This window comes from Calidris pugnax, unplaced genomic scaffold (assembly GCF_001431845.1).
Source record: "Calidris pugnax isolate Ruff unplaced genomic scaffold, ASM143184v1 scaffold1, whole genome shotgun sequence".
In the NCBI taxonomy this organism is placed as follows: domain Eukaryota; kingdom Metazoa; phylum Chordata; class Aves; order Charadriiformes; family Scolopacidae; genus Calidris; species Calidris pugnax.
This window is the reverse complement of record NW_015090800.1, coordinates 7,883,281-7,910,369: the sequence shown is the minus strand read 5'-3', so window position 1 is coordinate 7,910,369 and position 27,089 is coordinate 7,883,281. Positions and strand designations below refer to the sequence as shown.

Sequence of the window (27,089 nt, the reverse complement as noted above, 5' to 3'; positions counted from 1 at the left end):
TGGCTATAGATTTTAAAGTCAGAATGACCGCGTTTTTTTTTTCAATTTGGCCATCTGCACAGAATTTCATGTAGTGTCTCTTTCAACAAATCCGATGCATTGTGTTTCATTGGTGCATATTTTCTAAAAAGGCAGACAAATTGAACTGGAAGACATCATGAGATGGAAATCTGCTAATTCTTTTGTTAGTGCGTAGTAGGGCATTACCATTCTCTCAGCTAAAAAGGCAAGATAATTTCAAAAAGAGCTTCAAAATCTACATAGATTGCTTGTTTCTATAAAGTACATGATATTGTTGCTACTCTCTCGATATGCATCTTACAGAACTCATCAATTGCAAGTTAATACCTGGACTGAAGAATCTGAGCTGTCATTTGTGATAATGAAATAAAATTCATACTGCTCCTGCTGGGTCTGTGGTTCAAGCTGGACCTTTGATTCCTTTCTCACCATACAGTCTTGGAATAAATTTTAGGTATTCTTTGTGCCAGTTGAATTTCCTCTGTTAAAAGTTCACAGAGATCTAAGCATAGAAGGGAAAGAAGTGTTTGGCAGCTAGTGGTCCTGCAACGAATCCTCACCTCTAGCAGGAGCAATGACTACACCACTTGAGGTGGCCATCCACCGAAAGCAGCCCATAGCTTGATGGGTGTGCAGGCATGAGGAAGGGATGAAGCTTTTCCTAACCAGGGCTGACATCCACCCTTACATCATCTGAGAACTGGAATCATCACCAAATGTCCTAACAACAGTTGGACCACTCTTGCACTGGGAATTTCTCACATGTAGAAGCGCTGCCAGTGTAGCAACTGTGACGGGGACGGAGACAGCTAAAATCTAACACTCTTTTTTTGGTTTGCTTTTTCCCTTCATTCATGACCAGACAGATGCCTGGCTTGGCTCACTGTGTGACCACACAAAGCAGTGTCGGCACAAAGGGAAGGAGGGACTGGAGGGCAGGTGCGTTGGACTGTCCCTTGCAGCTGCAGCTGTGTTTAGGTCAGCCTCAGCAAAACCCTAGATACTCAATTGTCTTTGCCTGTCAGGAAAGCAAGGAAGCCCGACTGAAAAAGAAAGTACAACAAAATGTAAAAAGGCCATTCTTAACCACTGGACGCCTTTCCCCCATGCTCAGTGACTCAGTGTAAATACATACCTGGGATGTGCTGCAGGGCTTGAGCCCACCCCTCTGGGCTCTGTGATGCTAATATGAAAAGGGCAAAGAACTGAAGGGAGACACTTGGTTTTGAAGAGCTTTTTTTTTCAGAGCAGCAATAGCATGATGCTCTTGGAGATGCTGCACCTCTGCCTTTTACCGTGAAGCCAAGCTCTGATTTCCATTGCTCTTGTTCCATTGTTCCAGAGGAGAGCCATCCACTTCACTCTGCTCCTGGGGTGCTTCTCTATGGCTCAGCACCAAAAGACCAACACCTGGCTGTATTTCTCCCCTCCCTCATTCCTTCCTTGCTCTGCTCCTTCCTGGGAGAAATGGAAGTGGATTGGATCATCATTATATCCCTTCACTTATTCATTTGTAAGCAAGATTGTCAAATGTGTTTAATTAAGACTCTTTTGTGTCTTCCCCTTGCATAAGGGCCGCTGTGAGCAACACAGAAAGAGAAGGAGAGGTGACCCTGCAATGAAGACAGGGGTATAAAGCACTGGTTCATTTCCCAATTCTGCTTGAAATTTCCTGTGGTTTTGCATATTGCCTCTGTGTTAAACCTGTGGAACAGGTTTGATATTTCCTTCCTTTATTGCTGCCCTTCACATATATAGTGCTCACCATAGCCTATCCCCAATTCCTGGTAATATGGCAGCAAACTGAAGGATAATAACATATTTCACTCACGCCTTCCTTCCTTCAGTTTCTCTGTGTGCATTTTTTCTCTCTCCATGCCTTCAACAGCATTTTTACTCCAGGATGTAGAAGGCCTCTCTTGGCTGATTGCATCTTTTTTTTTTTTTTTTTTTTGTGAGGATAAATAATTCCAGGCACGAAGCCCCTCCTTATGACCAAGGGAAGAGTAAATAACATGGCACACTTTGCTCTAGGCTGTGGAAGAGCCCTTTGCTTCTACACTTCATTGTTTGGAGGGGCAGCATTTGGAGGGGATGCTTCTGTTTTTTTTTTTTTTTTTTTTTTTGTGAGGATAAATAATTCCAGGCACGAAGCCCCTCCTTATGACCAAGGGAAGAGTAAATAACATGGCACACTTTGCTCTAGGCTGGGAACAGGTGAAAATGCAGCATAATGGAATCTCTATCTGAGGGAATAAATTCTCGGGCCATTTTAGCTGGTTGATGCTAGTCATATCTGTGAAATCATTTTACCTAAGTCATAAAAGAAAAATTATTCTCTGCTTCTCACAAACACAGGCTCAGATGCACCATTTCTTTCTCTAGCAATATCCATTTCTGTAAACATAAGGGGTTTTTGGTCCTTTTAATACACCTTTACATTTGTTACTCATGTCAAGTAGCTAGAAAGGCTATTACCACCCTAGCTTTTATATAGAAACTGTTGCATGTTAATCTAATCTAACACCTCTCAGGACATTTACGAAGTGCAGAAGTCCAGGTCTGAGTGGGTTCTGTTTTATGGAACTCACATACCCTTTCAAAATACGTGTGTTTCTTAAAAAGAAGGTAAATTAGTAAAAGGCAACTTTGAAAAAAAAACTGATTATGTGCCAAACTAAGAATTTGAATACAATGTTATTAATTCTAAGTGGTTTAAACTGATATTGTTTACTTTTTTCTAAGAACAACGTTGCTTGTTGCCAGCTTTTGTAGGGAGATTGACTTCCTACATCCTTATTAAGAAAACTTAGACTTTTAAGATGGAGTTTTTTTCTTTTAACCAATCAACTGAGACCTTATGGGTCAGGATTAAAAGGAGAGTGAGGAGAGAGGACATTACAGTGGGAGTCTGCTATGTGTCACCTTCCCAGGAAGATCAAGAGGATGAGGCTCTCCCTAGACAGATAGGAGCAGCCTCATGTTCACAAACCCTGCTCCTCATGGGGAACTTTAACCACCCCAATATCTGTTGGAGGGCCAAAAATAGCAGAACATAAGCAGTCCAGGAGGTTTCTGAAATGCATTCATGATAACTTCCTTCTCCAAGTGACAGAGGAGCCAATGAGTAGAGGTGCCATGCTGGATCTTGTTATCACTAACAAGGAGGGGCTGGTAGGGAATGTGATGTTCAAGGGCATCCTTGGTTGCAGTGACCATGAAAAGGCAGACTTCAAGATCCTTTCAGCAGCAAGGAGGACACACAGTAAACTCACTGCCCTGGACTTCAGAAGAGCAGAATTTGGCCTCTTTCAGGGGTCTGTGTGGTAGAGTACCAAGGGCTAAAGCCCTGGAGGACAGAGGACTGATTGCACCCTCAGCAAGTTTGCCAGTGACACCAAGCTGTGTGTGTGGTTAACACGCTGGAGGGAAGGGATGCCATCTAAAGGGACCTGGACAGGCTTGAGAGGTGGGCCCATGTGAACCTCATGAAGTTCAACCAGGCCAAGTGCAAGGTCCTGCACCTGTGTCACAGCAATCCCAAGCACAAATACAAGCTGGGTGGAGAATGGCTTGAGAGCAGCCCTGAGGAGAAGGACTTGGAGTGTTGGTGGATGAGGAGCTCAACATGAGCCAGCAGTGTGTGCTGGCAGTGCAAAAAGCCAACCGCATCCTGGGCTGCATCAAAAGAAGTGTGGCCAGCAGGTTGAGGGAGGTGATTCTGCCCCTCTACTCTGCTCTCATGAGACCCCATCTGGAGTACTGCACCCAGCTCTGGGGCCCCCAACATAAGAAGGACACAGACCTGTTGGAGTGAGTCCAGAGGAGGGCCACGAAGATCATCAGATGACTGGAGCATCTCTCCTATGAGGACAGGGTGAGAGAGTTGGGATTGTTCAGCCTGGAGAAGAGAAGGTTCCCGGGAGACCTTATAGCAGCCTTCCAGTATTTAAAGGAGGCTTACAGGAGAGATGGGAAGGGACTTTTTATCAGGGAGTGTAGCAATAGGATGAGGGGTAATGGTTTTAAACTAACAGAGGGTAGATTTAGATTAGATATTATTAGATATATTGTATGGATCTTTGAGTAACCTTGTCTAGTGGAAGCTGTCCCTGCCCACAGTAAGGGATTTGAAACTACATGATCTTTAAGGTTCCTTCCCATCCGAATCATTCTATGGTTTTATTCTTTTTATAACTGAAGAAGAAACAAGTATCTATTTTCACTTTTAACCAACAGGCAGAAATAAAGACAGACCATTGCCACTAGTAATCTTAGTCTTACAAGCTAAGAGAGGAAGAATATGGAGCTGAAAGTAGAAAGAGGCAAATTCTCTTGGTAGCTGCTTTTAAAACTGTGCTAGTTCATGTTGGTTTGTAATTAAAACGTATTCTCCTTCTCACTGCTGTGTTCTTCTAAGGGGCATTGGGATTTAATATCCCAGTAATGGAGATTAAAATGTATTAAAGTTGGAATGCACAAGCCTTTGCATTGCCCTTGTCGCCATGGGAGCTACTTATGTGAGTAACTGCGATTCCAGATGCGTGTTTCAGAAGCTAGCCTATAGCACTGCAGTGTTTTTTCTTTGTCTTTCTAGTTTGTGTGTGTGTGTGTGTTTCCCTTATTTTCTTCTTCTTCTTTCTCCAGCTTCCTGCTCTTTCCATTTCTCCTGTACTAGGGCAAAGTGTTCAATCATTTCTAATATAGCAGTTGTGATACAGAAAAGCAAAAAGTCAGGAAGCATAGAGGAGCTACGCCTGAGCACACTCCATTGCAGGGCTGCCCAGCCAAAGCTCAGGTTCTGCCCTGGCAGCTCTTGCAGGCCCAGGGCAGTATAAACACATTGCAGAGGGTGAACGTGCATCTTTCTGGGGATGAGGCAAGTGCAGGACAAGAAGTAAAGAAGGGTGGGATTACTATGCATGAACCTATTCGTCACTTATTAATACTGTGTTTTTTGTGATTTACGTTCCTACTTTCACTGCTCCCACACACCTTTCATAGGTCAATACCACTTCACCTCAGAAGAAGCAATGCTTCTGGTACCAAGATCTACTGCAGACGCAAAGCAGGTAGTTGCTCAGGGCAGTAAAATATCTAGTGACTTTGACTGCAGGATGGTAAGGACAGGTCTTTCACAGTTACCCTGAAGCAGTAAATTAGGGATAGTGAATTGTTACTCCATCAGTTGAACAACTCAGTACAAGGACCCACCAAAGACATGTCTGACAGAAATAGAACTTTAGGTATAAAATATACTTCTGGTCTGATTGTAAACCCTCATGGGCAAGGTGATCAAAGAGGAATACGAAACAAAAATCCTTTATCAAGGATATACAAAATTTGAGACTTGTGTTGTCTTCTCTTTTGCAGTGCATAGTGAAGTGTAGAGTCTGAGTTCAAAACTATGCTTCCTGTATGTCGTTAAAGAAAACCCTCTTGTAAGCATTTAAGGCATTTGCTTTGAGATCCAAAGTAACAATGACTTCTAGGAACTTCCTAGCAGTCTTTGCAACTAAATAGGTTCAGCCAGCCTAGGTCAATCGTAATTTTTGCATGGCATTATAATGGTTGCTGTATCTGCCTATACAATCACCTCGTAGACAATGCTGAGTTCAGTTGCTTTGAAAAATGCTTGAATTCATCTTGAAGAATCATCTTCATCTTTCAAAGAAATCAGTGCTAGTGAGAAAATTTGTTTTCAAGTTGTCAACAAATGTCTTCTCTTGACAGGAGCCTCTAGGTGTGCTGAGATCCATTTAGGGCAAATTCCAGGCAGGTTAGAGAAAACTGTCGTAACACAATGAAAATTTCCAGATCACTAGTGGAACCAGCATATGCTCCAAGCTGACTAACAGCAAGTTTAAAGGGTTCTGCATCTGGCCCAGGAGATGGCTTTTTTGACTGTGTCAGAAGCTGGCATAAAAAAAAAAATGCTGAGCTTGGGCACGGATTTTTTATTTATTTGCTTTTCTAGTCATATGATGTTTAGGCTAGGGAAAAACTCCACCACTTGAGTATAATTCAAATGTTCTATTGCTGTCGTCATAATCTGGGATGAATTAACATCTTTTTATTGGGGTCCAGGAGTTCTGGCTTCAAAAGCTTTGAGCAGGAAAGGACAACTTTTACTATGAGGGATCAAGCTGAATGTACCACTGATCTTGTAGCAGTTTCTCACTACTTAGGGGAGGCGGTGAGCTTGCAATAAAAAAATGGTTGTAGTGGTTTGAAAGGATATGGTTTTGCAGAGCCCAATTAATCCCTGCTACAACTGCTGACAAACACATAAAGGAGTTCCAGAGATTAATTTTCCTTTTTAGGTCCATCACTGAACAAGATCTGCTGTGACCTGTGCAACCGCTCCCTGCCTTACATTCCCAGAAATAGGGGACTGGTCCCAGGAAGCCAGTGATATCCAACTAAATTATTTTCATTAATTTCTTTAGTCAGGCCTTAGTAATCTAAGGCAGGAGGACAAACTGGCTGCCTGCTGACCACATTTGGCTTGTAGGACAACTCCAGCTGGGCTACTGCTTTTCCCTGCACTGACAGACAACTCTCCTTTGCTTTGCTTGCAGGGAGTCAGGGGGTTTGGCCCACAAGTCCTTCTTGTTTCTCTGCTCCTCCTGACCTTCATGAAAGGGTCCCACTGAAGTAATGAGAGAGCTCTTTTCCATGCCCCTGAAGTCAATAAAAATAATTCCTACTGAGTCATGACCCCAGTTTAACTATGTTCATGTCCTTGAGACCTGGGGAGCTGTATGTGCTTTGGAGCGATGGCCTGCACAGGGCCTGATTCATGCTCTTGGCTTCATATGTTTTCGTAGAAGAAGAAAAGGGCATTAGTGATGCACGAATGATCGAGCACCCCTGCAGCTATACTCTGTACTTACTGAGCAAGCACAGCACAGGCAGCAACTGGGAATTCAAAAGTAGGAGTGTGGACTGGAAAGCAAAACCAAACATCTGCACCCTCACCAGTGAAACGTGGAAAAGCTATGAGAGTATCACAAATATTTATCACATGGCTAACGAGGTCCTCCAGAAAATTCTGGCACAGTTCTTAGCAAAGATGAAAGCATCTTCAAAGTAAAGCTATTGTCAGCCTCAGATGCGACATTATGTTTAAACTGTAAAGATGTTTCTAAATGTCATGGACTAAATAGAAGCAGGCCAACAAGTTGGTAAACACAGCTGCATCTTTCGTTTAAAACCCAGAGTAGTCCTTAAGGAGAAGTGGAGTTGAGTCAACAGAGCCATAGGAGACTGAATGGACTCCTGCAGTGAGAGGTGCAGAAAACAGGGACTTGACCACATTTTGATGGGCACTTTTAGCTACTCTTAGTACTAGACTTGTTGGCTGCCCATCATCTTCAGGCACAAGCGGTGGTGTGCTCCAGGGCACAGGATGAGGCTGTTCAGGGTCAGGCAGGGAGGCTGGGAGAAGGTGGCTCAGCTAAGACGGACTTCTCCCGTCCTCCTCCAGCCCTGAGGCCTCAGTGGGCAGCAAGGGGGGGCAGATCAGGGAGCACTCCTAAGGCCTCTCTGAAGAAGGGATTTGGAAAAGGATGAGCCTGGTAGTACACAGATATATAATAGAAAATGTTTTCATTAAAGATAATAACCCCCTTATTTTTGCCTACCTCATCTCTCTGGATCATAAACTTCTTGTTATGTGACTATTCAGCCCTTAGGACAGAAGCAGTCACATCTCCATTGGACATACCTTGACACATTAGTAAGAGAAGTAAAACCAATAAATCAATAGGAGTCTCTCCACTGACTTCAGAGATCACTGGATTGCACTTTCTCTGTCAATACTGGTTAGGGATCTTTGCTGCTCAGACATTCACGGCTGCTGCCATTGAAACGAATTGGCTGCAACATCACCACAGAATGTGCACATTGCTCTGCATCTTACTATGAAATAATTGCCTGATAGCTTTACAGAGATCTCCCTCAGGGAAGAAAATGATAAAGAGATGTTAAGTCACAGCAATATTCCCCTGCTGTTCTTTGATACTGCCCAGCTAACTCGTGTCAGAGATGGAAGTAAATGCAGGAAGAAGCGGAGTCAACAGAAAAGTTTCAAGTGGAATTTGCAATCACTAAATGCAGAAACTGGCTGCAAATTTCTCTCTACCTCAGGTTTTGTGCTTAATTTACATGTGTGTTAAGTCAGCATAATGAAAATAAGAAAATACTTGCTCTGAATGCTCACAGAATCTCAGAGGAACTCATGAATTCATGGAGAGGACTGTGGAGGGAGTGACAGTGGAAGGATTTGAGTACTATGCAGGAAGAGAGAAAGGGAAGGACTGAAATAAAATGTGGATGAGGAAAATCAGATCACCATGACAAATGAGGTCTGAAAGAGTTTCTGAGTCCCTACGAACTATAACAAAGTTCGTTATGTTTTGAGAACAAGATAATGAGATCAGGGAATCAGTGCTGGCCTGGTCCCTACGGAACATGGCATGTTTCTGGTATGCATACAAAGTCCTTTCTCACCATATAGCAGCTAAGGCTCTTGTCCCTTTGAATCTCCTAATTTAATCCCTGTCATCCTGGACAGAGTTGGGTAAAAAAACCCAGCTGCTTTTGGAGCTGTTACCTGTGATTCAACAAGTGGGTCAGTACTAAATTGATAATACAGCATTCATTTTTGTGCAAGCCTTTCACTGAGGCTTTTCTGGGTGAGTGGTGATGGGCTGAATCTGAAGACTCCTAACTCAGCTCCTTGGTAGGAATCTGCACTTCGCCTGACAGCTAAAAGCAACCAGTGTGATGACAATAAGCATGACAGCACTGAAGCAAGATGCCACAGACACCTTTTCCATGGCTCAGGGAATATATGAGATGTAAACCATCTGCATATGTAGAGGTACTCTGCACTCTGAGGCTGTTTCCACTGAAAGGGCATCTAAAAGAGATAAAAATGAATTGTCATCATTATGGACTGGATTTCTGCCAGCTGCTTAGTAATTAGAGTTTTAATTGCCCAATAATAAAAGTTTTAATTACTCAGCAATTAGTGCTTGAAGTTTCAAGTGCTTCACATGCACTCCATCGCATTCTCAAATTGCCAAGAGCAAAAGATGGAATAGCTCCAGTGTGTCTCAGCAAATCTCTGAGCAAGAGGAATGAATAACAAATGATGGAGCCGCAGCAGAAAGTGGGTATCGCCCCAGTGGTCAGCCAGGCAAACACTTTTTCAGAGCAGAACCTGCAGGCAGCTTGTGACCTTTTCCAAATTCATCATCTCCTCAGCTAGGCCAGACAAGTTGCTCTGGTCGTAAAGGCATCATGCTGGGGAAAGGCTTCTGCAGAGATCAAGTCCTCTTCAACACCTCTGGTCTTTTACTTGGTGCATTCATTCCTTCAGGCTTTTAGTCACATACTCTGCAAGTACTATTTGTTTTTTTAAACAACTTTTGAGCTAAACTCACATAGATCCCATAGGAAGCACCTAGCTCTGTAGGTGGCCTACCAAAGTGCCTGAAACCCATTCCTGCAGGATGCATTTACAGTTAGTAGAATCCAGCTGCAGTATGTTTATTGCAATTCAACAAAATATTTTACCTGTACTATATTCCCTAACCAATGCAAGGCCAAAACACCCTTCGCTGGGTCAAACATGAATTAGTGTATTATCCCAATTAATTTTCTTTATGGTAGACAGTAAAGGTCCTAATTAACACAGTCTCCAAGGACCTGTTTTTTTTCTCCTTGCATTACTTGAACTTAAATATCATTAACGAAGTCAACAGTTGGCAAAGGCCTAGGAAACAAGACTGAATGTAGGCTACAGAGTCTACGCCAGGTGATTTGTTTTCCTTTTTTTAACTGGTTTCCAAATTTATCTATCAGTAAGCAACAGTTACAGTTGAGAATTGAAGTTTATGATGAAAGGCATCAATAGTCACACAAACACAGCTTTTATAAAAACCTTCCTGTTCCTGTTTATTAGAAAAAAACCCAACAAGTCTAAACTACGGTTACCTAAACATCAATACCTAAATCACATACACATAACATGAAACAAAACATGGATTTTCCTCTCTGCTCTGAAAGGAACCTACACCGTTTAATAGTACCTAGTAACCTGGATAGTAACCTAGTTAGTAACTCAAAGCGTTTAGCTGGTCTGTAATGTAGCATCAGATGTTTTCTATTCTCCAGACTGTACAGGTCATTGATTCCACAAATAATCTACCTCACTGTGGTGCTGAGTTCAGGGTCTATGCTTAAGTTTTCTGTCTCATTTCCCTGAAACAATAACTGTAGTACATTTCACAGCGGCAAGTAAATACCTGATCATAGCACACTTTGTTGTTTGTAGTTATCATAGAATCACAGAATGGTCAGGAAGGGACCTTAAAGATCATTGAGTTCCAACCCCCCTGCCATGGGCAGAGACACTTTCCACTAGACCAGGTTGCTCAAATCCCCATCCAGTTTGGTCTTGAACACTTCCAGGGATGGGGCATCCACAACTTCCCTGGGCAACCTGTTTCGGTGTCTCACCACCCTCAGAGTAAAGAGTTTCTTCCTGATACCTAATATAAATCTCCCCTCTTTCAGTTTCAAACTGTTACCCCTCATCCTATCACCACACTCCCTGACAAAGAGTCCCTCCCCAAGTAACACTGTGAAATACTAAAGTCATAATAAATTCTGATTCACCTCATTGAATGTAGCTGTCTTGTCTAACAGGCTCAATAAATACACATAGTCATCTCCAAAGGGTGAGTCACTCCTTCCAGACATATATGCCCAGGACAGATGAGGTGATCTACTCTCTGGAGGAGTTGTCTCTATCAACTAAGGAGAGATCAGCTTTTAGACAGCTGAAACCAGGGGAAAAGTAAGGTCTTCGATGTGTCTTAGTAGGAGAATGGCCAGAAAAAAGGAGGCTGTGTTGAGGGTCAGTATTGATTTCCTCTTGCACAGCCAGGAGAAGAACATGTATTTCAGATAATGTTGATGTCGCAGTTACCATTATTATTCCTTACACTGTGGCTGCACCTCAAAGTCCCAGGCTCAAATTATAAACCACTCTGTTGGACACTATATAGATAAAGGACAAACAGCTAAACCTCCATCCCTAATAGATTATGGTCAAAGCAGTTCATGCTGCCCATTTTATTCACAGTGAGAAGTCATACTGTACACTAAGTCTTTGCAACAGGTAGTTCTTTCTTTGAATCTAGTATTGGAAAGTGCTTCCTCTATTCCGTGTTTGCCACTCTATGAAACTTCTCTTTTCCCATTATTATTTTCCAGCTATGCTTTTCCCAGCTGCTCAGCGATTCAAGAGATCCTCAGCTGCCTTCCTTAACCCAGTGCTACAGAACTCGCTGGAAGATGTGGTCCTGCTTTATGAGGTTCAGTATATGGGAGCAGATGGTACCTTAATCCCTAACCAAAACTGGGGCTACTGTGCATACTGGGGCTGTCCATTATCTGTCTTTTAGTCATCCCAGCAGTAAACCCTTTGGTGACTGTGTAATAGCTCACCAGAAGGGAGAGAACAGGCATATTTATGACAAACTCAGCTCTTTCAGCACTTAAGCAGGTAGCAATTGCTTGCAGTAGCTCAAACATGGGTTCTAGCTCATTGACAGGCAAAGTGAAAACCAGAGCAAATGGCATCCCACTGAAAACAACTTTCTTCCAGAATAGTTACATATTAATAACGCAATGTGTTTAAATTTTTTGGTGCAAGTCTCAGCCCCAAATTATTTGTTCAAATTGTTAAAGCCATGAGTATCAGTCATTGCAAAGTAATGACGATGGCATGACTGTTTCACTTCAAAATTATTCCAGTCCTCTCTTTCACAGCAGTGGAGACTGCAGATGTAATGCACAGTCTGGAACAGTGTCATATGGTTAGCTAAGGGAAAGTGGCCCACCTAAAGAAGGTGCATGGGTCAAATCTACCTATCCATCCCACACCTTGAGAAACTGGGATTGGATGTCCAAACAGGGTAGATGGGCTGGGAAGCCACTGTTGCACTCTCTCACACAGAGCTAACCACCACTGCTATCCCTGGCAGGGCAAGCAGCCTTTCCCAGCTGTGCTGCTGCCTCCACCTCTTTAATACCCATGTGGCACCAGCAGCAATCCATACCTGTTTTGGACAACAGAAGATTACCTGCTTTTTCCTTTGCCACTTTCCTTTCCCCATAGTCTGTCTCTAATTTTCCCAGGTAGGTAGCACAGAAGTCCAACATTCACATAGAGACTTTCCAGTTTGCCCCATCTCCAGCCAGAGCAATAAGAGCTTTTTCTCCATTTGACTTAAAGTAAACACCTAAGGACATGTTGTTAATTCACATTTACTCTGCCTAGAGTCTCTTGGAGAAGATAAATAGCTTTCTGTGTTCTGATTTTGTACCAGTTTCTTTTAGCTGAGCTTGACATTGACAAACATCAGAGGATCTCCATCAAAGATGAGGAGCTCGCTTCACTGCGGAAGGCTGCTGAGTTTGACACCATCTGCAATGAGATCATCCCCAAGAGCATCACAGAGATCCGCAGGCTGAGTAGCAGGTTGTCTTCCTACCCAAGGGTCCTCAAGAAAGAAGACTTTGAAAGGACAGTGCTGACCATGGTCTACGCGGCCTACAGGGCTGCTCAGTCCCAGGGGCACCAAAAAGACGCTTGGGCTGAATCTTTTGTCAGTCTTTACAAAGCCCTGAAGCATGACTTGATGTTCCCGTACAACAAAGAGCCATCATAGCAGGAGACTTGATGCAACAGCAACTCAGCCACTTTTTCTGGTTGATAAGGGACACATGTAGCACGTCCTCCACTTTATTTGTAAAGAATTTAATAGCCTGCTTCATGAAAGTTTATTTGAGATTATTTGTTTTCTAGCTCCCTCTTGTGGAATCCACTTTATAGTTCCATGTTAAATGGGGAAAAACGTTATCGTCAGTCCTGGGAATTTGATTTTTATGCTGGCTTGGAGGCACATTCTGTGACAGGCAAAGAAGGGAGTCTGCTGTACATCCCAGACAGACATATCCTTATTTCATCCTGTGAGTTTCCTATAAGCAATACATAAGCATATTACACTTATGCTCACATACCTATGAGTGTTGCTGAAGAATGCTGCTTCCTAGCTGGGGAATCAAGTTCATATTTTGCCTGGCCAGTAAAAGAATATAAATAATAAAGAGATGCAAAGGCCCTCTGTAAAAGAAAGACGTTTCATAACTGTCAGCCTTCAGAAATTATGCCAAATATTATTCATTCCAAATATTCTTGTAAATAAGCACTGTCTGATTCACTTCATTTGGCTGAGCCAGATTTTAATTCCAATAACATTTGCAGAAGACAAAGGGCATTGTGAATACGAGCAGCAAACAATGCCTGGGAACATATTCACTGCTTACCTAGAGCCACCCTCCCCAGCTGTCTGCAATGATTCTTTCATTATTTGCACATGACTTTGCTTCTGCTCCTTGTTTTTTTTTTTTTAAGGGAACATGTATTTGTCCTCAGTGGAGTCAAAGGCAAGACAAAGGCCCTGTTTAATTTAACAATGACACATTTTTCCTGGTTCTGTCTCTTGAACATAGGTCATCGAAACCCATGCTTCAGAATCCCCATGAGGCAAGGGAAGAAGGTGCATTAAAACATACCTGGTGCTGAATTTAGCAGTGTGGCTCATTTTTAATGGAAAATTATATATTTCCTTGTGTATATATTTGTGTGTGTTCATGTGAGTGTGTGCACATAAGTGCTGAGTACATGGAAGAATCCTAAATTGTCCAGTCAGGGAACAATTACATCTGACCACTTAGCAGAAAATGCCATTCACCAATCCATTGGTGATGAATTTGGGAGCAGTGCAAAAGCAGTACTTGTTTACGGCAATTTTTATTATTTTATTTTTTTTTTTTAGAAATAGTGTAACTGGTTGTTATAAGCTGCAAAAATATCATGGACAGAATGGACAGAAAAAGGAGATCTATCTTGTCAAACAGATGACTAGTAATGAAAAATCCAAACTCTTCTAAAGCAAATCCCCAAAATTTTGTGAGAAAGTTATATACACTCTGTTTCTCTGCTTCCAGAGCATGGGAAAACAGGTGAATATTTATTTAATCCTTTCATATCACCATTCTCTAACTCTCTGTTTGCATATTATCTTGAGGAAGCAGGCTCAAATCACAAATCCCCTAGGCTGTAAAAGAGAACTGAAGATTCCAGCCCCAGTTCTGAATCATGTTTAACTGCTTTTGCATCACTTGAGCACAAGGAATGAACTCTTCAGTGTCCCTGGACAGGGATACTCCAAGGATTGCAGCTGAAAAAATCCATCCAGCACCACCTAGTCGCAGCAAACAGTGCAAGCAGTCAGAGCACACTGGGCTTGGCAACCACCCAGGGGAATGTGAAACCACAGCAGCCTTAGGGGCAGGCTGGCAATGGCATAAGCAGGTGGACAAAGGGTTTATAAAAGACAGAGTCAGTCCTGTTTCTCTCAGCAGTTTCTGTATGTGTATGCATGAGTGTGCATGTTTACATTTAGATGCGCATATGTGTAGGTGTACTTTTATACCTGAAGATCTTTGTTGGGCATCTTCAAAGCCTGGCTGGCATATGGCTAAGGACACTGAAAACCTCAGCCACAAAGTGATGAGACACAAGCATCTCCGTCTCCTCTACTTGCACACACAGCTCAGCAACCACAAAGCAGCCTTGTGCTACAGTCCACATACCCTTTAAGCCTTCAGCGTAAACACTGACAACCTGTTTGTGTTTTCCTCCCACACTATGCTTTATAAACACATGGAGGGGAAATGCCATGGAGCACGCTCCTGCCTTTCCAGCTCTGCTTCTTCTTGGCTCCCTGAAGCACCACTTGCCAGAAGAGCCTGGAACCAGGACAACTCATAAATCCCCTACAGCCAGTGACTCCAAGTTTGCAAAGATAACTAGATAGAACACCACAGCAAGTATTAATTAGTAGCAGTCACTATCCAGACAAATACCTCCCAGACACTCTTCTCAACCCACAACAGGACTGTCCAGCAATCAGACTTTACTCACCAGTAAGTATCACATGGAAAAGAATTACAATACTTTTGAATATCCAATTGTTGCCTATGGCATACCTACTTTCCTGTACCTTAAAAACTGGTAATTGAAATCTTTCCTTCCCCAATAGAAAATAAAGTCTTTTTGAGTTTCTTTCCCTCCTCCTGTTACTGTGTGTAGTGTAGGAAAAGAGATTTATTCCTTGGGAATGTGCTTGGACTGCCGAGGTTAATTTAACAGAGACTGTCAATGTAAGAATAAAAATATTCTACATAAAACTAATTGCAGTGTATTGATTTCAGCAGCAGCAGATTTACTATTCAGCAAGTTGCAGTATGGATTATTGGTTATCTCACTCTGCAAAACTCTTCACAGGAGCAACAGTACAGGAGAGAAGGGGAAACAACCCTTCCCTCTAATAGGCAAAAGGAGGTAATAAATAGGAACCGGAGTGACTCCTTTTTCCAGAGTTCAAATGGGAGGGAGCACTTTGCACCAGGGCAGCTATATGGGCTTAGGGCAGCTTCCCTCCTTCAGTATTGCTTAGGATGCAGGTGTAAGTTGCCTGCTCCTGAAGGTGGGAGAGAGGAAATACTGTTAGCTCTTCCCCAGCTCAGTTTGTATCTCATTACTTTAAACTGAGTCAAGTTTATAGACAGTTCTTCCCTCATGGGGTAAAGAGCCATTGGCTCTAAATGACACCTTTCATCCACACTTTGACCTTACAGGTTATAAAAAAAGTTTTCACAGTTAAAATAAAACTTTTTAAATTTTTTTTTTTTAGTATTTTAGACGTGCTTTTATCTTCCCTGAAACAACTGACAGAACAGATATAAATTTACTGATTTTATTGGCCAACCCAAAATCTTCACATTAACCATATTTTTGATTCCAGAACTAGTTGCTAAACTTCCCTGAAGGGTCTCAAGGTGCTGTTGTTTGCTGAACATTTCAAGCTATAGAATTGTTACAGTCTTAGATACAATTAATACTTTCAGGAAGAATTCGTGCTGCAGATCAAATTCCTCTGCATATTTGCCTTTGCCATTTCTCCAGGACTCAGTGTCCCAGAAGCATCCCAGTTCAGTCCGGGGAGCTCAGTTTGTGTCTAATTGGCAGTGTGTGGGTAGATGATAGACAAACAAGGTTTGGGAGCATGGAAAATCTGAGACTTGTGGCTTCCTATGAGATACAGGGCAAACGGATGTCTATCTACAGGTCATGCATGCGACCAGCCAATGGATTCAGTCCCAAATCTCCAGTATTTTCCACTCTACAAAGAGCATTAATAATGGCAGAGTTGTAGAAGTGTTTCTGCCCTAGAAGACTAAAGTAAAAGCCTAAAAATTCTCAATTTGAGTCTGAATCCTGCTGTTACTGAAGGCACATGAATCAGCACAGAAATCAGCTCATGCCTTATGAATAAGTGATGTTCATGGATCAGGAAGGAAGAAACATGAAAGACAAAAGATACTGTCTAGAAAACAATGTTTATTTATTTATCATCAGTATTGGGACCCTGAAACAATAACAGACTGTTAGGAACTAAAAAAGATCTTTTTGTCTGTTTGTGTGAAAGAGGAGGCTGCTGATTTTCTCAAATATTCTGACTGGGTTTTTGATAATGGGTGGAGCAACTACTGCCTTCCACAGTCCTTATTGGTGAATTAGAGTTGCATGAAGCTTTTTAACAAGTTTTTATCTTGAGACCAAGTATAATCTGTGTTGGAATTGCCACCCTGTGAATTCCAAGCTCAGGGCAAAAGTAGGGTAAAGGTAGATACAAAGTAGAAGCTGAAACTATAGCAAAGAGACAAATCTGGAGAAGCTGCAGATAGTTTAATTTTTATTTGTTTTTCTGAAGAAGGAATACCTGCAAGTTTGTTTCTGCGCACAAGAGATTTTTGGTTTTAATAATTTTTCAGGAGGAAAGAAACCTGTATTTAAGACATTCAGACTATCAAACAGAAGGAAAAGAAGCAGCCTGAAACATATCTCATCCAGTTAACAAAAGCAGGAATTACATTGTTGGATGATGGAAGAAAGAAACCTACCAAAATATGGAGATAAGAAAGCAACACAGCTACATATGTGATTCTGAATTAAAAAGAAAAATTGTCAAAAGATCACTATGCTCCAGCTTGCAAACCTCTGTATGTTATGGTGTGATAATAATTTGGATGTGCTGGTGAGCCCTACTTAAACTGAATGTCTTTTTAATTGAAAACTCATTAAGATCTCTTTTCAAAACAACAGATTGAAGAATAATTAAGAAAGTTATTTCAGGTGACTGCATGGGGATAGGAAATGAGGCAGTGAGAGACCTTTCAGGGAAATCTGAGCACAGGTGAAGGAAAACGTGGAGTGGAAGTTGGAGTATCTGAGGAACCAGAGAAGCAACCCAAGGAGAAGAAAGCCACCAGAAAGTAAAGGAGTATGGCAGTGATGAAGGAAATTCTCAGATCCAGGAATCTCTTGCTCGTTGTTCTCATCCCGCTTCTGCTGCTTCCTCTGCCACTTTTATATCCCAGCAGCGTAAGTACATTTTTATTTTCTTTTTAACAAAGCCTCTGAGTGCAGTAGGTAGAGACGCTGGATAAGCCTGTAGTGTGCAAAAAGAAATGCAAAGACCTAAATAAGCATTGCTCTTAGAAGAATCAAAGACTCAAATTGGAAGGACTGGGAAAGTCACTGAGAAGTTATCACAGTAAGAACCAGAGCTACCTTGAGTCATGTCACAAGCAGGACTGAAGAATCAGGTGAAGCTAGTAAAGCTCTATTTTAAAGCAGAAATATTCTCTCTCTTCTTTTTCTACAGTAGTATGTGTGTAAGGGGGAGCAGAACAAACATATCCAATAAAATTTTCTATATGCAGAGGTCTTTAAAAGGAATACTTTTAGTGTCTTTAGTTTTTAATAATAAGTATGTAGAGAGGGACTTTCAGCTTAGCCTGGTTTTACAGGACAGCAATTCAAGTGAGGCAGGAGCCTCACTGAGAGATACTGTCACTCAGTGACAGACATGTAGGACCAAATATGGCATCCATTATTCTAAAGCAGGTCTAGGCACCTCTACTGAAACATTGCAGCTCTGGCAGTGGCTAGTAAATGGTGGCTCAGCTACATACACAGCAGTACAAAGGAGGGAATATTCGGTGCTTAACACTTAGACCAGGGAATGGGAGTGAACGCAGCTGCATTCCTGACACAGTTTTGGAGTTACTGAGTACCCTTGCCCATGTTGTTATCTCTTCTCTGTGCGTGCTTCTGCAGCTGTAAACCACAAAATAACATTTTCCTACCTTATAGAGATGGTGATGTTTACCTTAGCAGAATTTGCGATGTATCAAAAATTCTGCCTCAGGTGCTTCCATAGTGCTAGATATAAATCTGGCCAAATGGTGCGGCAATTTCCATTCCTTCCTCTACCCTGATAAAGATTAATTCTTCTTTTTAGTACCAGAGGGTTTATGAATATTACTACTTTATCAAATAGAAATGCAAAGGATTAGAAATTGTATAGCAGTTTTCAAAAATAAAACTCCAGTATTTTGTTTGGAAAGAGAAACTGTATTCATAGAAAGGAAATGTTCCTAGAACTGTATGTTGTGCTTTGAATGAGTTTTCCTCCTCTGAACTTCCATGTATATCTCTGCTGTCCTCTTATAGCAGTTTTTCACCTCTTCTCTATCGGGAGGGAATGAATGACAGACAATTGCTTCTTCAGAGAACAGCAAGGCTCACCATTTCACAGAGGCTTGTTTTAAAAAAAGGTTTAATCTCCCCCAATGTCACTAGAAGGGCGGCATAAGAACAGATACTCCCTGACATGCCCATATGGCACTGTAACTGCAGCATGCTCTCTGTCCCTTGAGAACCTCTCCTAGGAAACATGAGACTCACTGCACTAAAATTTGTCACTCATGTTTGCTCCCTACTGGATTCAGAAGCACAGGATGCAATAAGGAAACTCTAATAACCCAGGGAATTGTAATAGCATCATATGGGTGCTAAAACAGATGTTCACTGACAGTATAGCTGCAAGAACTGCTATTATACAGTACAAGCTTCTCTGAGCTATTACTCTGCACCTCATGGTATGGCTTTACTGCAAAGTGGTATGAAAAGCCATCAGATGATGTTTTGCATCCACATTATAGACACATGAATCACCACAGATGGTAAAGTATAGCCATGAATCTGACCCAGAGTTGGACAAATGCTCATAACGCTATTAAGAAAACATCTACACCAAATAAACTCCATTGACAATACATTATTCAAGTGGTTTAGTGTAGTAGTTACTTTGTTACAACCCATTTACTACAATTACTTCTTAAACCTGAAGATTAAATTTGTCACCTGCTGACTTACTTATATTTTCATTTATCAGACAATTATATTAGTTTTCTGTCTTTCCTATAGAGATCAGAATAACCAGGTGGTTTACATTTGCATTTCTGCAGGGAATCAGCTTGCAGCTTCTTTGATGATATCAGCACAACTCTGGAAATGTCAAAGAGCATTACATGTGTAGTGGCAAGAGAGATCAAAGGGAGCACAAGGACTCAGAACTGTTTGTAGATATGGCTTATGGGAATAATATCCAAGGCTTCTTTTCTATTGTTTTATGACAAGAAATGGTTGGGTAAAAAATAAACCTAGGAAAATTTGCTTTAATTCTTCTTCCCTTTCCAAAGCTTATATCTGAACTGTGACTTTAGGACACACATAAGTGCCTCTTTCAGGTCGTGACACATGCAGAAAGAAACAACGTGGTTTTTACAAATTGTAGGTCTTTTTCATTCTTTCCTTATTTTCCTCATTGTTCACAGTGACACGGGAGAATTTTTGCCTCTTTTTTTTCATTTTTATGCACCTTCTTTCATAAAGCCACCAGTGACACCATAAAGCATGCCACATGAATCCAGTCAGTTGTGGCCAGGGTGTCCTATGACTACTGATCCTGTGGCCACACTGAACCCAATGAAGGACACGTGGATGACTCCTCAGAAGTCAGTAAGAGTTGCTGTAAGCTGTGAGACCTGCAGCACCAGATGATGTTGACATTTTGACATGCCAAGTCACCAGAATGGACCCTAAAGCACAGAACATGCTCTGAACAGCCACAGATGGCATACTTTCATTAACCTTTGGTTTTATTTCCACAAGCTGAAGGGAGGGCATTATAGTGTGATCCTGTCAGTCAGGTCAAAGATGGTAGTCCAGAGGTCGGACTACCTCTTCTTTGCACAGCTTAACCACATGCCTGCATGCAAGATATGGAATGCACATCCTTAAGTGGGAAAATCTCCAACACAGAGTTTATTCTTTTTAATCACTCTGAGATCCTCAGATGTTTTAATTATAAAAGTTTTATGCATGACCCTTATTGTGGAATTTTTAGCCATGACTTCCTTTCAGCTTCTCTTTTCTTTTCTCCTAATGGACTGACTGAACATAGATGGTAGTTCTTCCAACCTTCACATGTTTTCCTCTTCCCTGCTTCAAGCCCTGAGGTGGGCTTAACAGTAATGTACAGCTGTACAAGAAGTGAGAAGGGTGAAACAGTTAAAATAATGCAGCTGCTACTACAGTCCAGTACTTAGTAGCTCTGGTAACCATTAATTAAATATATAAATTCAGTTCAATTAAATAGAAGAGATTAATATGGTTTCTCCTGGAAACAAGCTGGTTCAAAGCACTGAGAAAATAAATAAAGTTGCTAGACAAGCTGATTAAGTTTTTAGTGCAGATTATCAAATTTAGCTTTCCTTCTATTTGCTACCCAGTTTTAAACCATTTAAAAATGTGCTTTATTTTCATTTCATTGTAAACTGATACAGCCTAGTGTACAGGAAACAGCTCTGTGCCCATCCCAGCTAGGTTTTGATAGAGATGCAATTTGCTTTTGTCCTATTCCATTTCCACTGTCTGTCTACTTTATTGTTAAACACAGAGGAGCAATAGAAAACAACAATCTATGCTCAAAGAAATTACAGAGAAGTATATTTTTGGAGTGAGAAAGTAGTTGGGAATCAGGTTAGGATGAAATTAATTTTGTTAATTTTGGCAAAAAATATATGTCTTGGATCTTACATCTGCACTGCTTTAAAATAAAAATCGATGGTTTTTCATTAAAAAGAATTTTCATTTTTCTCCTCAGACAAATGCTGGATATCATACAGGGCCCATGTAAACTAGTAGTTTGTTAACAGAAGCAAATGAGTTAAAAAAAATTTTAAAAATGTGTCAAGTAGTTGCTAGGTCACAAAGGTGACCCCATGCTCTGCTCTCTGTGAAATATTAACCATGAAGTACAATTTAGTTAAAGGTGACTGAGGAGCAAGCTGGCTAATGTTTATGAGCCAATCCATTAGTAATGTGACTGTCATCTAAAATACTTTTGTCTTCCTAGTAGTGATTACTAAAAATCTCTAATGCCTGTCATCTCACTTTTAAAATTATTTCCATTTTAAGGTCAAAATTATTTGAGTTTTTTACCGAGTGATCACTTGAAGTTGTTACACACTGCAGACCAGTCTTTGGAGCTTCAAACAGCATAACAATTCCATTTTATACAATACATGCTTAATAATCCACTAATATTGAACTCCTACCTCTAATCTCATCCATTCTAAACCCACCTTCTCTAGCTTCTCTTATAATTTTTTCTTGGGAGCAATGAAGCTATAACTGCAATGTGCACTTTTATTGCAATATTTTGCTGAAGGACCTGATCACAGAAGACTAGTGAAACCTCTACAGGAGAGCTAAAAACCTAAACCACTCTTATATAATACTTAAGCAAGAGAAACAAATATGCATATTTCTGTGCGATTCAGAGTACTTGTCCATCCATAAAGGATGCTAAATTTCTCCAACAGCCCTTCAGATGCTCTTTATCATCTCGAAAGCAATTGGAGTTTATCTGATTCAAGGAAATTATTTTTCCTGGTAACCTTATTTCAGGTATTTCTGTGGCCCTGCTTATGTGAACCAGAACTGCTTAATGTTATGCTTTTCTGAAATAGGAGTCAGAGCAAGGGCTGCCAGTTGACTTAAACCCAAGCTTGGTTGCAATTTTGAAGCAAGTGAAGAAAATGGCACATAGCGATCTATCTTCTTCTCTGGTCTGTGTTCTGCCTGTTATTACTATAAGCTGTACTAAAAAAGATGAACAGCTGATTGTGGATCTTTGTTAGGGTAATGTAAAAAGGACGTGTAGAAATATGAATTTAAATACAAGCTATTGAACTCACATTCCTGTATAGTCTTACTTTAGACTTTACCACCTTGTTCACAAAACTGAAGTGTTATACACGCTCACTGATTTGCACAAGGATCTGTGGGCATTGCTTGCGTGACTTCTTGAAAGCTGCTAAATTTGGGAGTCATCCAGTCAGGAAACAAAAGTAATGAAATTATATTTTTAAAACACTCAAATAGCATTTGTGAACAGTGAATTTTCTGAAAAATAGTGATTGTGAGCTGTGAATCCATGTGGTTCAATAAGTTCATACAGAACATCCAGTGAATAATGAAGAACGAGCGGATTTATAACTGGTGTAAATCAGTGAAGAACTACTAGCTTCCATAGACCTGCCCGTTAGACCCAGTACAGGAGCTGGCTTAAAATTTGAGAAAAGGAAAGAAAAAAATTTTCCTAAAGATAATTTCTGTAATTATTTGCAGGAAATATAGAATCATAGAATGGTACAGATTGGAAGGGACCTTAAAGATCATTGAGTTCCAACCCCCCTACCAAGGGCAGGGCTTCCACTAGGCCAGGTTTGTCAATGCCCCTCCAGCCTGGCTTTGAACACTTCCAGGGATGGGGCCTCCACAGCTTCTCTGGGCAACCTGTTCCAGTGTCTCACCACCCTCACAGTAAAGAATTTCTTTCTAGTATCTAATCTAAATCTCCCCTCTTCCAATTTAAAACCATTGCCCCTTGTCCTGTCACTACACTTCCTGACAAAGAGTCCCACTCCGGCTGTCCTATAGGCTCCCTTCGGATATTGAAAGGCCACTATGAGGTCTCCCCGGAGCCTTCTCTTCTCCAGGCTGAACAACCCCAACTCTCTCAGCCTGTCTTCATAGGAGAGATACTCCAGCCCTCTGATCATCTTTGTGTCTCTCTTCTGGATTCACTCCAACAGGTCTGTGTTCTTTTTATGTTGGGGGCCCCAGAGCTGGACGCAGTACTCCAGATGGGGTCTCATGAGAGCAGAGCAGGGGGGCAGAATCACCACCCTCAACATGCTGGCCACACTTCTTTTGATGCAGCCCAGGATGCGGTTGGCTTTTTGCGCTGCCAACGCACATTGAAGGCTCATGTTGAGCTCCTCACCTGAGGAATCTCTCAGAGCATTTCCCAAAAAAGCCACAATGTAGCTTTATCCATGGTACAGCAAATATGGATGTTCTTACCTGACCCTGAAAGCTATGGATTCCTGTTCTTATCCAATATTGGAGATACAACTGTGTAGAAATACCAGCTCCACAAGCCCTTAGGAGTCAAGGTTGAATGTTTGGTAAATATTGGATTATGAAATTCAAAGAAATCTGTAAATGCGCTTGGAACCATTATTTTGGTGATAAATACATTTAACCCAATGTTTTGCCCTAGATTATGTGCAAAAAGTCCAGGCATCTCAGTCTCATAAGTCCTATGAACACTTTCACAAAGGCTTCCACGGCAGGTGGTGTGGCAGTAACATGATGTAACCTCCATGCTTTCTCCCTACAGGAAGCTTCATGTGCCTACGTGCTGATTGTGACAGCTGTGTTCTGGGTCTCTGAAGCAGTACCTCTTGGTGCAGCAGCCTTAGTTCCTGCTTTCTTATACCCACTTTTTGGAGTTATGAAGTCCAGTGAGGTCAGTATGCACTTTTTTATTATTTAATCTGCTTAATCTCAGCTAATTATTTGAATAAAACTAAACTTAGTGGAATAGCAAGACTAAGAAGTGTGGGAGGAAGAAGTGTACAACTTGTAATGTGTAACTTGAGCCAACCAGCTTTTGCTTTTACTGAAGAGACATACAGGAATGTGTATATTAGCCAAGCGGGGTGTCTATCCTGTCAGCTATGGCATCACCAACAATTTCCAAAACCTATTGCATTAAAGGATCCCACCTTTCCTCTCCTCCAAAAAAATGTAAACAGCAGTTATAGGATCAACTGCAAAATTTTATTCCAGTTATATTTATTTAAAATGATGCATAATGCATGAGGCTACACATCCTAAAAAGAATTACCATTTACTGTATAAGATTAGATAGTGTTGTTATCCTGGTGAATGTCTAGTCCTTTTTTCAAGCTGTAACCTCAGTGCTGCCTTGTAGCCATGAGTTCTAAGGTAAAGGAGCAGCTGTACAAAAAAATTTCTTTGATCAGTTCTGAATTTGCTTACTTGAGTTTTTGGTGAATGTTATTTTCTTTCATGATATGCCAAGAATTTATTTTATTTCATCTACAGCTTCTTTTTTCTTGCTTTTTTCTATCCCTTTTTTGGTGGGTACTTGATTTACAAGGACCAGAAGTACAGATAGGAACACAGAAGAATATATAGCAACCATAAAATTGTTGAATTTCCAACACAATATAGCCCTGGACATGCCCATAAATGGATGAAATCAAGCATGAACCAAGAGTTTTATGACCTGCCTTATTCCTCCCAATGGTCTAACAACTGTGTAATATAATCAGGTCCATTTCCATACGAATACAATTAAATATTTTCAGGATTTTTTTCCTACCATAAAGTTAAAGTAGTTACACATTTTCATCACAAAATTCTGAAGCATGTTGAAGAAGGAAAATTTAAGGGCAGGTTGACAGAAATTCAATGTAATATCAAATTAAATGGCAGTGGGGCTACTGCAGAGAATGTATCATTTGCTTTAGGAACAGAAATAAATCCCTGAATTTTAAAACTGTAACTCTGATGATGCTGCAGTATTTCCAGTCTGGTGTTCTGGAGTGCCATAGAAACCCAGCACTCTTGCCTAGCAGTTTAAACTACAAATAACTCACAGAAGCTTAAGAACATGAGCCAGTGTGTCATATATGTGAACATGTGTATTAATAAGAATATTAATATTCAGTTCTTTCTCCAAAGTGACAGCTCAAGGAATAAAGGAAAACAACAGATTCTTCATGCTGCTGGCTTGACGGATTCTTTTCAATCAGTTCAAGATCTTTTTTTTAACAAGGTAGCAGGAAAATAAAGGAAGTTAATGAGGAATAAACCAGTGGAAGAAAGCCAAAAAAGTGATATTTAAAAGTTCTGGCACACAACTATGATGGCCAAGTCAATTTAGATGACCATGGGGATTTGTTAAAGGAATATAATTGAATTCTTAACTTGCTGCAGCTTTCACAAAATAACATTAATGTCATTCTTGTACTTTTATGAAGGAGCTTCAATATAACTGAGGACAATGGAAAAAATACTGCTTCTACTGATTGTAATTGTTTTAAAATGCTGGTTCCCACATTTGGTTAGAGGAATAGCTTTAAACTGAAGAAAATATGTTTTTGGAAAAATATTCCAGCAACAGCTTGGGAAGGATTGCACGAGAACGAAATGAAAAATTTAGATAGACTCCAAGCATCTGTTAATAACATTTGTTTTCTCCCATTTTGTTTGCTTTCACACCAGAGAGAGAGACAGAGAGAGAGCATGTTTTGTTTTGCTTCATTTGTTATTTTTGCAGTTACTTCACAGAACATCTTTTCATATCTTAGCATGACACACATTCAAGAATGCTGCTTTGGAGGATCATGTGTTGTCTCTAATTTTTTTTTTTCCTGAGCCAGTTGATGATTTTGGTTCATCCCCTTTAAATTAAAGTTCACTTTTTTGAAACTTTACCCTATTTTCATGATACAATGGAGATGGATTTCCATTGTGAAAAGTTCTGGCACAGGGTTTGTGGATCATCAAAGCAATACCCCAACCTTTCTTTATTGCATGCAGACAGCATGTCCCAAAGGATTTTTCCTGAAGCTGTAGGTTCTAGGGATCCCACATTTTGCCCAACAGTTGAACAAGACATAAGAAAAACAAATAAGACAGACAACCGCCTCTCCAGAATGAAAAAGCAGACAAAGCACATATATTAGCTGCTTTCAGTGCAGAGGTTTGTCTGTGGCTGTTTCAGTCTGGTCCTAGCTCAGTGTCTTCAACTGCAGGCAGTGAAAATCCTTCTCAAAGAAGTGAAATTTCTCTTGAGCTCTTCAAAGCTGAGAAACCTACAAACAAGTGCATACGGAGACTTGTTATTTGTAAATACAACATGAAAGAGATTAAAGAGAACATTTTGAATTGTGAATTCTTCATGTACTCCAGCTCTCTGTCATTCTTTCTCTAGGGGGAAAAAATTCCACGATACTGTACTTCCTCTCAGTCAGCATGCTCTCTGTGTGGGGTAGTTACTGTTTTTTTAACCAACTGTTTCTCCCTTGCCCTGAATGCAGGTGGCTGCTGAATATTTCAAGAACACAACTTTGCTCCTCATGGGTGTCATTTGTGTGGCAGCTTCTGTAGAAAAGTGGAACCTCCACAAGCGAATTGCCCTGCGTATGGTCATGATGGCTGGAGCAAAGCCAGGCATGTGAGTGAACCTTTGTCTTTGGGGTAGTCTGGGACTGATAGCATCAACTTGAAAGAGCAAATAAATACTCCAACTTTCCCATCCAGGAGCAAAAGCTAGCTTGATTTGGCGGTCTTTTTCCTGCCCGCTTTTCCTTTCAGAGTTTGAAAGATTACAATTTTTCTCATCATCTTTCTGCCAACTCCTACTCCTTGGTTTCTTGTCCCTTTGATTTCTCTTTTTTACTGATATTGATTTTAGTCTCTGTTCCTTCTTTGCCTGTCCTTCAGCAAACACTAAAGGACATTTAAATCCTGGATATGCTGAAAATTGCTATTTCTCATGTCACACGCAGATGGGGCAGCAAACAACTTCCCATGATATACTGTCTAATGACACTTCTCAGCA

General features: G+C 40.9%; 2 protein-coding genes across 4 annotated transcripts in view; both read left to right on the top strand.

Annotated features, from left to right (window-relative positions):
* Positions 1-13,688, top strand: part of FAM180A (family with sequence similarity 180 member A) — a 29,180-nt gene extending 15,492 nt beyond the window's left edge. Inside the window, exons 1-3 of one of the 2 annotated variants that reach the window (XM_014937287.1) lie at positions 3,855-3,898; positions 11,311-11,411; positions 12,429-13,688. In XM_014937287.1, coding sequence (XP_014792773.1) covers positions 11,313-11,411; positions 12,429-12,770 — 441 coding nt within the window. In that variant the 5' untranslated portion in view covers positions 3,855-3,898; positions 11,311-11,312 and the 3' untranslated portion in view covers positions 12,771-13,688. Of the gene's footprint in view, positions 1-3,854; positions 3,899-11,310; positions 11,412-12,428 lie in introns of those variants that run through there. The other variant, XM_014937285.1, reaches the window with a different exon arrangement.
* A 2,910-nt stretch (positions 13,689-16,598) lies between these two features.
* SLC13A4 (solute carrier family 13 (sodium/sulfate symporter), member 4) overlaps positions 16,599-27,089 on the top strand; it is a 29,188-nt gene continuing 18,697 nt past the window's right edge. The window contains exons 1-3 of one of the 2 annotated variants that reach the window (XM_014937508.1): positions 16,599-17,614; positions 23,832-23,960; positions 26,566-26,702. In XM_014937508.1, coding sequence (XP_014792994.1) covers positions 17,516-17,614; positions 23,832-23,960; positions 26,566-26,702 — 365 coding nt within the window. In that variant the 5' untranslated portion in view covers positions 16,599-17,515. The remainder of the gene's footprint in view (positions 17,615-23,831; positions 23,961-26,565; positions 26,703-27,089) is intronic. The other variant, XM_014937507.1, reaches the window with a different exon arrangement.